Source organism: Megascapheus bottae, chromosome 9 (genome assembly GCF_031878675.1).
Source record: "Megascapheus bottae isolate mThoBot1 chromosome 9, mThoBot2.hap1, whole genome shotgun sequence".
NCBI classification, from domain to species: Eukaryota; Metazoa; Chordata; class Mammalia; order Rodentia; family Geomyidae; genus Megascapheus; species Megascapheus bottae.
In genome coordinates this window covers 31,610,032-31,626,998 of record NC_143517.1, presented here as the reverse complement: position 1 = coordinate 31,626,998, position 16,967 = coordinate 31,610,032, and the positions used below count along the sequence as shown (strand labels likewise).

At 34.6% G+C, this 16,967-nt stretch overlaps 1 protein-coding gene across 1 annotated transcript in view; it reads left to right on the top strand.

Moving 5' to 3' along the window:
• Positions 1 to 16,129, top strand: part of Mmp16 (matrix metallopeptidase 16) — a 242,811-nt gene extending 226,682 nt beyond the window's left edge. The window contains exons 9-10 of the mRNA XM_090339029.1: positions 6,187 to 6,302; positions 9,255 to 16,129. Coding sequence (XP_090195155.1) covers positions 6,187 to 6,302; positions 9,255 to 9,589 — 451 coding nt within the window. The 3' untranslated portion in view covers positions 9,590 to 16,129. The remainder of the gene's footprint in view (positions 1 to 6,186; positions 6,303 to 9,254) is intronic.
• Positions 16,130 to 16,967: the final 838 nt, after the last annotated feature.

The window sequence follows — 16,967 nt, the reverse complement described above, 5'->3', positions numbered from 1 at the left end:
GTGTGTGTGTGTACTGCGGCTTGAACTCAAGGCCAGGGCACTGACCCTGAACAATGCTCAGGAAAATGAAAGGAAATGATAGGAATGAAATGAATGAAAATAATAGGAAGTTGAGATTTAGAGACCTTAGCTTCTCAGAAGCAGAAAATGAAAGTTAGGTATTTATGTAAAAGTTTGAAGAAAAGTTTCATATATGATGATAAAACTATCATTCTATTATTAACTACCCATTTTTCCATATATAGAATTTCTATCTAAAATCTTCTCATTCTAAATATTTAGCAATTATTGCAAATTTTAAGTTTACAGATAAATATATGCTACTTCAAATTAGGAAACTCGATACCAAATTTATAATAAAAATAAAGACAATTCATAAATAAGACCAAGGTTTTAGGTTTGGGGCATTTTTTTGTTTTTTGTTTTTCTTTTTTGCCAATCCTGGGGCTTGAATTTGGGGCCTAGGTACTATCTCTGAGCTTCTTTTTCTCAAGGCTAGTGCTCTACCACTTGAACCACAGTGGCTCTTTCAGACTTTTTCTAAGTAGTTTATTGGAAATAAGAGTCTAACAGATCTTCTTGTTCAGGCTGGCTTCAAACAATAATCCTCAGAGCCTCCTTACTAGCTAGGATTTAAGGCATGAGCCACCAATACCTGGCTGGTTTTAGTTCTTTGCTACCTACATGAAGTTATGTAAAATTAGAGTAAAATGTATAGTAATACTTTGTCTTCAATTACTATGGGAATTATAAAATATAAAATCCTAAAACTTCATGTGTATGATCTTATGTTTTGTAAGCAGGTTACTTCATATTACCATATAATTCCACAGTCATAACATTTGTCAATATAGTTATTTAGCAAATGACCTAACTATCTGAAGTAAATATATGCTTGTGAACCTGCCCATTGTATTTTCAGTAGCACTAATGCATTTTGGAGGTCTCCAAACCTTAAGATTTTTCCCCCAGTATACTTTTGTTAATTCATACAAAAGTTATTTTTAAACACATACTACATGGCATGTGCCAAGCTATAAAGAACCAGTGATAGGAAGGCCATAAGCGTCCTATTCCTTTGGCATTTACTTTCTGTTGAAATAGGCAAATAATAAGTAGTAAACAAATTAATGAAATTAAGAAATCTTACTGAGTACAAGAAGGTAATAAGTCAGTGTGGAAGCTGAGGAGGGCTTCGCTTGCGCATGGAACTGCAGTTGTTTCAGCCTCATGACAAACCAGTGTGTTGTAATGAATAAAAATAGGAGATAACAAAAAATAAAATAACTTAAGGCAATAATTTTGGACTGAAAGATGATTGTTCAAACAAGAAAACACTTCCAAGCAATGTATCCTGCCATTGTTCTGTCTTCTGTGTGAAGAATGGATCTGAGAATGGAATTAAGGCTGGGTCTGGTGGCTCACACCTACAATAGCTAGGATATAATCCTGCTACTCAGGAAACTGAGGTCTGGGAATCATATTTTGAAGCCAGTCTGGACAGGAAAGTCCATGAGACTCTTATCTTTAATAAAGTCCACCCCAAAGTCAAAAGTGGGACTGTGCTTCAAGTGGCAGAATGCTAGCCTTGGGCAAAAACATTCAGGGACAGCTCTCAGTCACTGTGTGGACTGACACACAAAAAGTTGAGAATGGTTAATGGGAGCAACACAGAGACAGTAGAGATGGAACAAAGTGGGCAGTTACAGAATATATTTTGGATGCAGTCACAATGTCTTTTTCTTAATGGTTTGTACTTTTAGGGGAGGGGAAAGAAACAACAAATTATTGGCAATTTCCAGCTCTGTATCTAAATAATTGAGTATTTAAATAAAGAATGTTAAAAAAGATGAGGAGTAAGGAATTCAGAGATTAAATCATTCATATTTGCTGAGGCACCTATTACATGCAAGCTGAGAGAAGTCAAGTGCATAGTTTAATATTCATTTGTCTCTGAGGATAGGTCAATCAAAAACATATGTCTAATGGTAATTGAGACAGAGGAAATACTGACAGTAGAATGAAATTTTCTAAATGCGGAGAAAACTCCAAAGTAGAGGAAATTATAGTTCTTTAAATAGAGCTATATATTATAGCGAAAATATCTACAGTTTCACATACAGCATAGAACTCATTCCCACAAACTTCTACTTGCCCTTTTCATAATAGACTATAATTTGCTACTTGGAAACATTTTGATCTTCATAGCATTTAGTTCTAAAATGCTATGTTTCTAAATCATCTCCCTGTATCTTTTCAAAGATACATCCAAGTTTCTAGTGCCATATTTCATACTCAGATTAACTATTGAGAAACAGGCAAAATGTTCACCATCTTTATAAGATAAAAGATACCACAGAGATTCAAGTGGAAAAATATTTTGACTTTGAGCTCATTATAATTTTGTTAAGCAATTAATTACTTCTTAAATTTTGAAACATTCATCAGCATAGTGAATTAGTGTTTTCTATTCTGCTGAATTGTTAAGCATGTTTCTTAAAAGTGTGATTTTTTATGTGATTATTGAGTAATGGGAAAAGAAACATTCTTATGTTGTGACAGTGTAATGGAAGCAAGTAATTTTGACTCCAGAGTAGAGACTCTGTGAAGCCCAGTCAGATAGAAAGTTGGCTGAGCTATGGGAAATAACCATATTGTTCTTTGGGGGTATAGTATCTAGCAACCTTCCATTGAATATTTCAGTCAAGAATGTTATGGTCCTCTTTTCCTTCAGCTTAGAGGAATTTTTTAATTCTCTATATTATTGCATGATTCATCTCATGGATGGATGGCTAAAAGTCTAACTCATGAGTCTTCTCATTATTTTGAATTATTGATTAAGAATGTTTTGCTCAAAGAATCTAGTGTCAAAATTCTCTAGGAGAGAAGACTAATTAATTAGAAGAAAAAAAGCTATAGTAAATACTTTCATTTACTGACTTGCATAAAATTAAAGTTTTTCTCTTACAGTTTCTAAATTTTATTTTATTTTTGGGGGAAATACTTTTTTAATGATGTATTACAGTAATGATAAGTAATTATATATCAACATAGTACCAATGAGATTTTACTATGTCCATTTTTTCATATATTTTTATTGTAATTAAAAGAAGGGTTACATTATATTTGCCAGATAGGAGGTGCATTAATTCACATACATTGATACCCTTTCTCATGTCTTGGTCCCCATTTCCCTCCCCCCCTCTCCCACTCCTCGACCTCTAGGATATAGAAACAAAAGCCATATAATGAGCGATTGTTGTCCTTAATGTACTATGTTATCTCTCATCTCTTTTGCTGTCCCTTGGTTATCTCATATTGTTACAGTATCTCACTTTGTTATCTGATATATTGGATATATTTGTATTTGGTTATTTGAAATTGTATAGGGAAGGGGGAAAACAGTTTCTTAATTTTAAATCCATTAGTGTGCTCATTCACAATAAACATTCACATCTGAATGTTTTCCTTAGCTTTTATTGAACCATAACTTATTTTTCAGGGAGACAGAAATTTTATTCATGGTGAAATATATTCATAAAGTATGTTAAGAATTGAAATACAAAACTGTATTTATAAATCTTAAACATTTATAAAATAATCTTGAATATGTCTAAATAATTCCAAACACATTAAAGTCCACTGAATAGTTACTAAACAGACAGCAGACAACCTCCAGGCTCAAGATTAGGTTGACTTTTTCAGATTGTGTAATGATACCAAAGTGCAGTTTGCCTTATCTGGTAGAAGAGAGAAAAATATTTAACTACAAAAAATTCACATGACAATCACATTTATGTTAAAGGGTAGTGAAATTTATGTACCATGAATATTTTCTTTGAAATGTAATGTGTATAAGTCTTACACGGCTTGCAGTTAAATACTAATAGTAATCGGTGAATGGCTCTTTGAGTAAATATTCAAAGGACAATTACACCCAAACAATGAACACCTATATTGAATGAAAGTATCATGCAGTTTGGATAATGGAGATTAAAGACTAGAGTAAGGTTTTAGGAGAAATACTAGCAGCAATATGGTATCAAATAAGACTGGATTATGAATCAGACAATTCATGTGAATTTCACCTGCATCATATTAAAATAACTCAATTTTCTTTGAATAAAATGATACCCAATTCTCTGACATTGATTGAACTGGATGACCTAGTGATTTTACATGCTACAATTACACTAGAATATTATCACAGGGAACATGATATGAAAGATTATTCTGTAAATTAATGTAATTATATACAGCTTCATAAAGTGTAACTGTTTTGTAAAAAAATGTATAAATATTCTTGATTATAAGATGTGTTTGGTAGCTAGAGATGTAAAATATGAAAAAAATTGGCTCTCTTAATATTTGTGAAATAAGGTATTCAAATTTATTTTCAGGCTTTCTTTGGCTCAATAAACAAAACAATTAACATGTATGACTGTTGTAAACTCTACTGAAGTATTTACTCAAGAGGAGAGCTCTTTAGATTATAAACATAATCTCAACCCCATAAACCACTGTATGGCCTTACAGAATGTTCTGTGAAAAAGGATGCTCAGAAATAATTGTTGTTCTTAATGTACTATGTTATTTCTCTTCTTTTTTGCCCTTATGGTTAATTTCATGTTGTTATTATATATGACTTTGTTACCTGGTATATTGTTTTTATGTTTATTTGAAATAGGGAAGAAAGGGGGAAACAAGATGATTGGGAGGAGTTGGGAGAGGACAAAAACTTTACTTCTCAATGTATAAGAAGTAATGCAGTTACTACCTGGCGAATGTAACTGTAACCCCTTTCTACATTATCCCGACAATAAAAAAAAATAATTTAAAAGGAAATGATTCTGTGAACAACATATGAAAGACAATATATTTCAGAATTGCTAGCAATAAATAGTGATCGTATTGCTTCATTGTTTTCTGCAAAAACATAGTACTGAGTCACAATTTTTTTCCAGCTCATTGTTTCTCTATGAAACTTTTTCTCTTCTGTTATCAGATCTGTTTTCATCGCCCTTGTGATGAGAAGCTATGGAAAACACCTGTTAGAATTAGTTTCTCTTTTTATACCCCGTGGCTTCCTAGTAGAATACATGTTGAAGACATTTCTTCCCTTTTTCATTAAAAACATTGAAGATGCGCAAGTTGCTTGATTCCAGAACGTACTTGATAAATGCATGCAGAAATTTATAGCACAGACTTCCTATCTCTTTCAAAGATGAGTAGAGCGTAAAAGCTGAATTTAGTCTTTAGTCCTCCCTCTATATTCTTTTCCCATACTCAGTTGATTGTGATTACTCTAGGCTCCTGGTCGATCGTGAAGTTCTTCAAGCGTATCCTTACCATTAGAATTTTGGGTTTCCAATTCCTGTCCCGGAAGTGTTCTCCTACCAAAAATTTCCTGTGACATTCTTCAGTTCTCTCTGCTCTCTGCTTAAAGTGACAACTTGTTGGGCAAGGAGTGTGGCCTAGTAGCAGAGTGCCTGCCTAGCATGCACAAAGCCCTGGGTTTAATTCCTCAGTACCACAGACTCAGTACCACAGGCCCCAAGTGGTGCTGAGGCTCAAGTGGCAGAGTGCTAGCCTTGAGAAAGCCAAAGGACAGTGCTCAGACCCTGAGTTCAAGCCCCAGAACTGGCAAAAGAATGTCAACTTGTCAGTGAGGAATTTTCTACTATTTAAAAATGGTACTCATATTTTCCTAATAACATGACTTGTATTTTTATTGCTCTTAATATCTTCTCTCAAAATATATATATTTAGTGATAAATTGATTTATGTTCTATATTATATTACATAAATAAATGTTCAATAAAATCTAGTGCATACAGGTTTTGCTAAAAGTGTTTAATATTCAAGAATATATAAATATATAGATGTAATGTATTCTTACAAATTACAAGTCAACTTACATATAGTATATACATCATTTATTAACTTTAGCAGTTCAAGTACATACTTATTTTAACATGCAGGGTATTACAAAATATGCATTTTAAGACACAGAAGAGGGAACAAATTCTTTATGTGTACTAATTTTCTAGTGATTTAAATCAGATGCTCTATAAATCAGTATCAAGAACATAGATAATAGTGTCGAACATTTAGTAAGTGTTAACGATAACTCTTTTCATATGTACTTGTCCAATACCTATATTGTTGTTGTTTTGTCCTTTTTAGGTATTGGAGATACAGTGAAGAAATGAAAACCATGGACCCTGGCTATCCCAAGCCAATCACAGTCTGGAAAGGCATCCCCGAATCTCCTCAGGGAGCCTTTGTGCACAAAGAAAATGGTATACAATGGACATTGTCCATTTCAGAAGTTTTCAAGTCTTTATAACTCATTATTCTTTTTCTCTATGCTAAAATAAATCATCAGAAAATACCATACAATGGCTGGGCATAGATGGCTCATGCCTGTAATCCTAGCTATTCAAGAGGCTGACATCTGAGATTCATGGTTCAAAGCCAGCCCGGACACGAAAGTCCTCAAGGCTCTTATCTCCGACCACCAGAAAACCAGAAGTGGTGTTGTGGCTCATCATGGTAGAGCAGTCACCTTGAACTGAAGAGTTCAGGGACCATGCCCAGGCCCAAGTTCAAATCCCATGACCAGAAATAAAATAAAAGACCATGTTATGAACATTCACAATATACTTATACTTGTATGACCGTCGCTTTCTACATTTACATCTACCATTATGTTAGACAACTTTTTACTTCAGCTTGTTTAACTTCACTTAAAAATCATTACAAATAGATATACGTAATAGATATTTCACATGTGACAGAGCCATCTAAATTATCGAGCATTACAAATTTTCCAGACTTGAAGGTTGGCATATTTCCATTACCAGGACTTTGGACTACTTCTTTTCTAATACTTACATTACCTAATTCTTTTGGGTAATTTCTCAAAATTGCATTCAGAAACTATATGAACATATGACATACTATGTCTATGTAACTAGTATGTTATTGGCCTGGAGAACAGATAAATGTAAGCCCCCCAAAAATCTTAATGTTTGTTGATGCACAGTAACATTGTAATAATTCATTTTGTCTTAAAATTTAATAGAAAGATACTTCCTGCTGTAAATTTCTCAGGTTATAACCATAAAAAGCATATTAACTTACCTTGAAGATCTCTTTAATTATAGATCAATGGTATTGTTCAGTTATGATCATCTAATGTACTTCAACATTCCTTTATCCAAGTTAATTACATAATTACATTGGATGTTATTAGCATGTTCAAATACTAGCTCCCTGCAGAAAAATTTAAATCTGCATATACCTGTTTTCACTTGGCAAGTTGCTCTGATTACAAAACTGTCCTTCTAAAATAAAAACCACAGCAGAGTTCTTATGCCATTGAACAAAATGATTTTCAACACGAAGTGACTTGAAGTGAGGATCCCTCTTATGTGAAATTTCTGTGTGATGTCGGAATTATTTATTCCAGAAGTGATACTAAATGCCGTCTTTGATGTTTCACTGGTAAAACTGTTATGTGTTCTGACTGTATATGAAGATGAAGGTTTGAATCCTGTTCTCACCCAGGGCTCAGGGAAACACACACACACACACACACACACACACACACACACACACACACACCTTCCTGGAAAGAGTGTGACTAATTCTACTTGATGGAATAGAAATGAAAGTTAAAAGATGTCATTGCTTTGGGCTGGGAGTTTGGCCTAGTGGTTAAAGTGCTTGCCTAGCATGCACAAAGACCTGGGTTCGATTCCTTGGTACCACATACATAGAAAAAAGCCGGAAGTGGTGCTGAGGCTCAAGTGGTAGAGCTCTAGCCTTGAGAAAGTCCAAGGACAGTGCTCAGGCCCTGGGCCAAAGCCCAGGACTGGCAAAAATAAAAAAAAAAGATGTCATTGCTAAACTTTTAGCTTGTGCCTCTTATGTAATAAGCCCCCATAATGTAAGGAGAAAGAAAGCCTTCCATAATGACTATAAACTCCAAATTAAATATTCTGTGAGAAAAGATAACTCTCAAAGAACCCATTTACATTAAATGTAACATTACACTACAATTCTTATTGTTTATTTGACTATCATTTTAGTAAGTTTTATATCAAAACAATAATTAAATCCAGTTAGCATAGTCACAGATATGGAAAGAAAGATAGGACTGGATGTGAACCTTGAAAAAATTGAAGAATGTTTTAGAGAAAATGCACATTTATACTTAGGAGCTTACAAAGTTACAAAGACTATTATTTGTAACCTTAGTGTTTTAGAAGATGAAAGATATATATTCTACTAAGTTATTTGAGCTCTCTTATATCACCTTGTGTTTAAATAGAAGCTACTAGTAAAGGGAGAATTATGATATGTTTCATTTTATTTCTAAAAGACTTAGTAATAACTTTGAAATTTAAATTAAATATAGCTAGTTAACACAAATTTAACATTAAGCAAATGAGTCGAATAAAGAGATGAAAGAAAAAGAGAAAAAATAGGCACAACTTAGTACCAGAAGTGAGATACTAAAAGGCAGTTTATTTTTAAGATTCCTAGTAGAGAGAACCAAGCATCTCCTGTCTGATGATTTATTATGATGTCTTCCAAATGACAACAGAAGCCTATTGCTTAGGAGGGGTACAAAGATGCCTGATACTCAGATGATTAGAAATTTCCCTGGAGGTGTAAATAGGTGAGAAACCTCTTTACAGTATATTGAGCAATCACCTCAGCAGCAACCTGAGGGTAAAGAATATTTCACTTTATGACTCTGTCTCAGCATCCTCCATTGTAGGTTGTTATTATCACTGTAATGTATAATCCTATGACACCACTCACTTGAGCCAGGAGAAAGATGAGTTTATTTCCATTGCAGAATAAATCTCTGTCTCTGTCTCTGTCTGTCTGTCTGTCTGTCTGTCTTTGTCTCTCTCCCTCCCGCTCTGTCTCTCTCCCTCCTGCTCTGTCTCTCTGTCTCTCTGTCTCTGTCTCTGTCTCTCTCTCTCTCTCTCTCTCTCTCTCTCTCTCTCTCTCTCTCTCTCACACACACACACACACACACACACACACACACACACACACACCCCCTCCCCCTTGCTCTCTCTCATTGGGTATTTGAGGTCATAGTCCCTGGTGCACACCCCCCACAGCTTGTTGATGTGAGATTAGAAAACAAAAATGTAGCCTATTTTATTAGTATCTCAAGGCTTATATAATATCACAAATAAGTGATACTTGCATGTGTTTTTCCCCATCAGGCTTTACATATTTCTACAAAGGAAAGGAGTATTGGAAATTCAACAACCAGATACTCAAAGTAGAACCTGGATATCCAAGATCCATCCTCAAGGATTTTATGGGCTGTGATGGACCAACAGACCGAGATAAGGAAGGACATAGCCCACCAGATGATGTAGACATTGTCATCAAACTGGACAACACAGCCAGCACTGTGAAAGCCATAGCTATTGTCATTCCCTGCATCTTGGCCTTATGCCTTCTTGTATTGGTTTACACTGTGTTCCAGTTCAAGAGGAAAGGAACACCCCGCCACATACTGTACTGTAAACGCTCTATGCAAGAGTGGGTGTGATGTAGGGTTTTCTCTTTCTTTCTTTCTTTTCCAGGAGTTTGTGGTAACTTGAGATTCAAGACAAGAGCTGTTATGCTGTTTCCTAGCTAGGAGCAGGCCTGTGGCAGCCTGATTCAGGGCTGACCTTCAAACACAGAGGGTTGCTGGTCCTGCACATGAGTGAAAATTCACTCGTGGGGAAGCTTCCATGATGCACAGTATCTGCTGTTCTTCAGTCCTTTGTCTTTCTTTGTCATTCAGTTCTAGGCCTTTCCTCTGCACGCTCAATGCCCAGTTAAATTTCAGGATTAATTAAAGAAGAGGAAAAACAGAAGAAAAGATTCTTCACAAAGGTTTTTAATATTGTTATTTTTTCCTTCGGAAGTCTGAGCCCATGACTGGGAAAGAGAGATTATTAAAAATAAATAAATAAAAGAAAGAGAGAAAAGCAGAAGACCTACATTTTTTTTTCTTTAAAGCAAAGGAAAATACAGTTTAAACAACAACAACAACAACAACAACAAAAATCCACCATTGAACTTTCAGGAAAGTGTGAAGACCCAAAACAGCTTTGTCTCCAAAGAAGATAGCTCTGTGACAGCTATGGATAGTCTCCTGAGCAGCCCTGTGTCAGGTGGGAGTTCTGGAATACACATGCAGGACTTTTAGACTGTTGGGACAGCCATTTTCCAACAAACAAGGGGCCAAAATATCTGCAATATAGTAACAGCCTTAATAATACATCCATTTTTCATTTTATACAGCTGTTCTCAGCTACGTTCTCAACGTTTCATCACATTTATATTCATAGCTATATCACACAGGACCTTTAAGTTGTTTGGAAGTGTTTCTGAACCTTTCTTGCCACCTGACCCCTCCATCATTGTGACAATCTCCCCAGTTGTATTAGGCCCCAGGCCTTCCATGGGTCTGTCAGGAATATTCATTATAAACAGAGCAAGAAGCAGTATGCCTCTGAAATAGATCTAAGTGACAGTTATTTTACAAGGATTTGTGACTCTATTAAACACATTGGTGTAACCCTTTGAGAACTATCAGACCAACTTTCAGAGTCTGGTAAGGTGTAAAACCGGGCAGTGGGCAGTCACAACTGGAAGAACTCTGGTTTCTAAAACATATCCTACAATCCCATGTAATTCTTAATAATACATAAATGCATTTATAACAAAGATAAATAATGTTACTTGCCAAAAACTTTTCTGGCAAATAAAACATATTTTGCTAACAGTATCTCAAAAGAGTGATATTTTATTTGAATAAGTGGTTATAACAGCTGAAGTTGTTTTTTTTCTTTTTTCCTAGACATATTGAATTTTTGTTTTAAAATCTATTGCATGAAAATTCAATTTGCTTTAGTTCATGCAGTTACCATTGCCATTTTAAAACTGAATTAAAAGGTGACTCTGAGGTTGCATGAGAATCTTCCAGTGCATTACCCTACTGCATGTCAACCATAGTTCTCAAAGGGTTAGTGTGGCTTCTGGCATTCAGCCATCCATTTGATCACTGACAGAGCCAAGAGACCACCAAAGCATTTCATTGTTGAGTGTAATTTGTCCTAACAGCAGTATTGTCGTTTTCATGTGACCTGCAGAGCAGGTTTGTATCAATATTTTTTTCCTAGAGAAAAGTCAGCAACTGACAGACCTCTTTATTGATTTTTAGGAGCTGCTTCTTGCAGTGAAAGGCTTTACAGCCATAGGGGCTGTGAACTTATTAGAGATGGTCAAAAGGAATTGCACCCCATGAGTCAGACTTTGGCTTTGAGTGAAAGCCAGCTGTTGAGGGGATTAGCTTTTGAAACAATGAACAGCTTGCCTTGAACTTGATTATTGATCTGTTGACTGTCATTAACAACAATTTAAACATTGTCTTCTGTGAAAACTTTTCCTTGAAGAGTCCTATTTTATGTCTTTGCCCTTTGACCTTTAACTTGCAAACTGGCACAAACTGAAGGAATTGTGATGTTGTTTCACCATTGGATTGTTGTTCTCTAAAAACCTAGTAAGCATGAGCTGTTTCCTTAGCGTGGGGAAAGAAAGAATGTTGATTGTGGATCTGCAGATGGACACTTGCTCTTTACATGCACGCTCTAAAAATGCCCTGTAGGTAGAGGGATTTTTTTAATTTCCTTTTAATATAAGTTCAAGCCTAATTTCATCATTTTAGTATGACTTACAAAAACTATAGAAGAAAAACAAAACCTCAATACTTGAATGGCCAGTGTGGCTTTTATATAAAGCAGGAATTTTATACTAGTGAAAATTTCTTACTCATTTGCTAATAATACGCCTTTCCAGATGATTTTTAATGAGTGTAGGTATACATTCTTATTTGGAAATGGATAGGTTGGCTGCCTTGAATTTATATTTATACTCAACATAGCATGAAAATTAGAATGTCTTTTGGTTAAACTACATGTTTATGATTTGGTTGGGGAAAATATTTTCTAATCCTGGGTGGAATGTTGAAAAGCCTTGTAAAAATGAGTATTTCTTACAATTGGATTGTATGTACCATAAGGCTAAGGGAAAAAAATAGGGGAAAAAAAGGAATGGCTATACATTAAAGCATTATGCATATTTAGACTATATTCTGACCAGACATGAAGAATTATGAATGTGAGGGCCAAAAAAGCATGGAGAGGTCCAGACTCAGCCCTGTAGCTCCACATCAGTGCTTCCATTGTAGATGAGGCTGATAGCACAGAGCTAGTCACTGCTGCTGAGCATGGAGGACTTAATAAAGAAGTTCATGTATACAGTGTTTGCTTGTGGGAGGGCTAATCCTTTCAAGACCTTGAAGTCAAGAAAAAAAATAAAGACTGGAGATTATATTTTGCTAAAGATAGAAATGAACTATGTCATTCTGGGACATGTGCAAATCACTGAAGAACTCCATCAAACTGCATTGATTTGTTTTTTCTTCTCTAAAATGAGAAACTGAGTAAGCACTCTAATGCTCTTTCCTCATTCATCACAATCTCCTGACTCATCATAAGACTGTAAGTATATAAGGGCTAGAACATAATCATGGCATTAAGAAGGAAGGAGCCTTTTGTGCTTGAATTATGGCAAATGTCATGGACTAGGTTTGAGTGATATTTACTTAAATATGAAAAGAAGGTTATATGATAAGAAAAGGTATATGTGCTGCTCTCACATTTATCAGGCTGTAAGATTACAAAAGATTTGAAAACATAAGTACCCAAACTGGGATTTCAACTGTGTGTGGTACACTAGGCATTTTGTGCATAATATTGCTGACTGTCCTTCCACCTGAAATCTGTTTGCTTATTTTCACAGATGTCAGTTTTGACTGAGTAGTGAAAAGGAGAGTGACTAATTGATCTAGCATACTAGAATAGTAATTCAAATCCAATGAGGAATTAATTTCCATAGGTCATCTGAATGTCTGTAGAGACACGAAGCTTACCAGCTCTTTTTCATTATCTCATCATGACTAAGATGAAAAGCTCATACCTAGTGCTTTCCAAATCAAAAGGAAAATACTTTCACAAGAAAGCAACACTTCTGTTTAATTATTTTTCTCTACCTTACCAACTATACGTTCATGCACAAAAATCAAGAGTTCTTTACATATGACTATGTTAATAATTTTAGCCAAATATTATTTTGTATATTAGTAATAATTTGGTTGAATGAAGTACTAAAATATCCATCAACCTGAATTTCCTGTGAAGCAGTAAATCTATATCAGATCTCTAGAGAAAGTTGTGAATTTAACATTTGATCCATCTGAGAACTAAGTGTCTGCAGAAATGGCAGTTAAGGCAGGTGAATACAGACATTGCTTACAACTGCAAAGGTTACAGAGCTACATTAGAAAACATTATATGTTGCTAGCAAAATCAACTTCTGTTATCAATCAGAGAGCCAGGCTTTTCTGAATTAAATGTGATAGATTACTAAGTAATAATTATCAAAAAATAATAATTACTAAGTAATAAATGATACAGACTGATTTACTGAAATATGCGAATATTATATTTGTTATTCAAGTTGCTTACAAATCTTTTCAGTCATAACACATAATTTGGCTTTCCATATATTATATTTATTTTCATTTTCTTGCTATGGGTGATGAAAATGCATTGTGGTGGATGAGAACATTGTCCAAGACTTAGTGGTAATTTGGATACCTGGACGATGGTGTATATACTGGATTCTAGGCATAGTGCTGTAATATCTTGCAAGTTCTACAATATTGTGTTGATATCTCTAGTATGGTACAAATACAGACCCATGCTTTGTGGTCTTATAGTAGAATAACAAGTGTGTCTATATTGACTAAACCAATGTGCTGTTGAAGAGGAATAAATGTTATTATCAAATAGACATGTTAAACAAGAGTCATGAAAAGATTCTCGTTTTTTTAAGTTTTTGGAATTATTACTTCCAGAAACTTTAATAAAGACAGTGATTTACTTATAGTTTTGAGTCTGTGAGATTGTAGTGTATACTGAAACAACCTTGGGGATGGTGAAGAAATCTTTTTCCACAAACACAGCAAATATTTATATAGTTTTGGATGCTTCAAAGTATCACAGATGTCAAACATATCACCTAAACCAGAATAGTTAAAATTCAGATGACATATCACATATAACTATAAATAAAACCTCAGCCAGTGTAGAATATCACAAAAAGGTATTAAGTCAGCCATACTGCAGAATTTAAGCATTCCTTTGGCTTTCATGAAAATTCATGATATTTGTTGCGACCAAAAGGAAATAAGTGCCAGAGCATATGAATCTAAGTTCCAGGTTCCACACTGCCTAGGATGGAATAATACTCTACATCCTGAGTTTAAGCAGATATAGTTAAATTTTTTAGAAAATTATGCAATTAAGAAAGTAGCAACCAGGGGCACAGCCAAACCATTTAACAAATTTTGTGTCAGTGAGGAGAAAATGAGTCTTTTGTAAACTATAAAGATATGTACTAGCACTTCTTAACAAAACAACCAGAAACTTTACCTTAGCAAGCATAAAAAAGTAGGAAAGAATGCAACTTGCAACTCTTTTGCACTAGTGATGAGTATCGATTTACCTATGTACATATTCCCCAAAGGTTGTTAGGTGTTACCTGTGTAAACCACATCTAATACTCACACAGAGCCTTCTAGGCCAAAAATGTCACCAGTAGGTGTTCAGTAACCTCAGTTGGAAAGATGTATAATGTTAAAAGCTTAGAAAAAAAGCCATTTCCCTAGGGTAGAATTTTACCTCAGTAATCATATACCACAAAACACTCAGCATAGTAGCAAACAGCTGTCACAGTGCTCTAGTTTCGGGTAACCCTTACATTTGTCTTTAATGTATTGCTCAAATAATTGTTCATTTTTTTTTCTACTCATAGAAATTTGAAGTGACTCTAAAACATTTCACATCAGATTAACAACAGTCAACTTAAACATTTCTTTAAAAAATATATGCCTACTTTGACATTTAAACCAATAGTATAGAAAGCCTAAGAATGGAAACTGATTTGACATATTTATAGAAATTGAGGGGGGAGGAATATGTGATGTTGTAAAATTCTTGTCAGTTATCTGATAAGAGAACAAAAGTTACAGTCTTCAATTTTGTAACACGGTTGTGGGCTTGTAACAAGACATGGCATTCATCTGTTTTCAGAATCATGCTAATTCTTTATACTTACGGTATGGGATCATTAGTACTATAACAGACTTTACAGGCATCCATGGCTAAAACCTTTTTTAAGGAAAATGAGAGCATAACCAGTAACCATGGTGAGGGTGTGATAAGTATAAAATGTTATATATGGAAATCATTTATATGTTGAAAGTTTTAATGTTTAATGCCTTTTCAATTGAAAGAGGACACTAACATAGGATTGGAGTTTATGTCACATTCAATGTGTCCTTATATTAAATGATACATTGAAGAGTGTAGGAAAACGTCAAAAGCTAGAATAGTGTGCTAATTCACATAACTTTGCCATGCACTCTACTATGGAGCTAGATTTATACGCCCTTATGAAGGGAGAGAAATTAAGTACAAAAGTGAACGTACGATAATTCTATATATCAGGCCACGTAGTATCAAAGCCAGATATTGTCCACTATTATCTAGAAGAGCTAGAGGAGAGAATGGTGAAAAAGTGAAATGTTCAGCTTTTTAATTGCACATGTTTCTTGACTGCTTAATTTGTTTTTTATTCATGAAAAAAATCTTTTGTCATACAGTTATTTCTTCAGCACTTGCTCTGTTCTAGATTGGATCCCAGTTACCATCATATTAAGCGACATAGGCCAGTGAATACATGTGCACTTGTGAAGAAACTTTAGTGAGATTTGACTGCATGGTAAAATACTTTTAGGTAGGATAGGCTATGGTGTTGCCTGATTTCACTATCTTGTATATGGATGAAGAAAGCCTGGCGTGATCTGTGTATTTGAAAGTCACTAGGATGCATGTTCTTTGCTCTCATGAATGCCAATTTGGACCTCTCTCTGTCTCTCTCTCTGTCTCTCTCTCTGTCTCTCTCTCTGTCTCTGTCTCTGTCTCTCTCTCTCTCTCTCTCTCTTTCTATATATACACACACATATATACATACATATACCAACGATTTCATCAAGATAAAATGTACTTTGAATGAATGATGTTGGTAGTCATGCAAGAGCTATTCTTAAATCAGTTTTTTTTTTCTGAATATACCTTTGCAGACATCACATTGCTGATTTTCTCACAGCTCTAGCACTATCAGGGTAAATTTAGGTTTTAAATTCTTTTGTTATTTACACCTTATTTATCAGATATGGACTATATGTTTTCCTTTCAATAATTATAAATACAAAATTATTATCAATATTTTTATTTTAAACAGAAACAATTTCCTATTAATATTGCTTTTTATCTTTTCAAAATAAGGTGGTCAGGAGGGATCATTCATGACCTGTTATATACAGCCTCTGCCTATATTTGCAGTTCTTTCCATTTACACTTGTGCACCTCTCTTTTTTTCATATATTTTTATTATAATTAATAGAAGGGTTACATGATATTTGCCAGATAGATGGTGCATTAAATCCCATACATTGACACCTCTCTTTTTTTTAGATTGATTTTTTCCTTTCTCTTTATGAAAACCAAGAATGAACATCATTGTACATCAAAAGTGATGCCTAGGAAATATGTCTTTGCTCTTCAGTATTTTGCTTTAGGCGCAAAGACGTCGTCCTTGTTGATTTTGCACATATCCCAATCTCGTTTATTGGCTTCCAACTTTGAGAGCAGCTATTTCCTTGAAAGAAGTGAGATGCTGAGTATAATGGCTATTGTCCATTGACATGATGAATAGGAAAATGTTCTTTTAGAGAATGTATCTTAGGA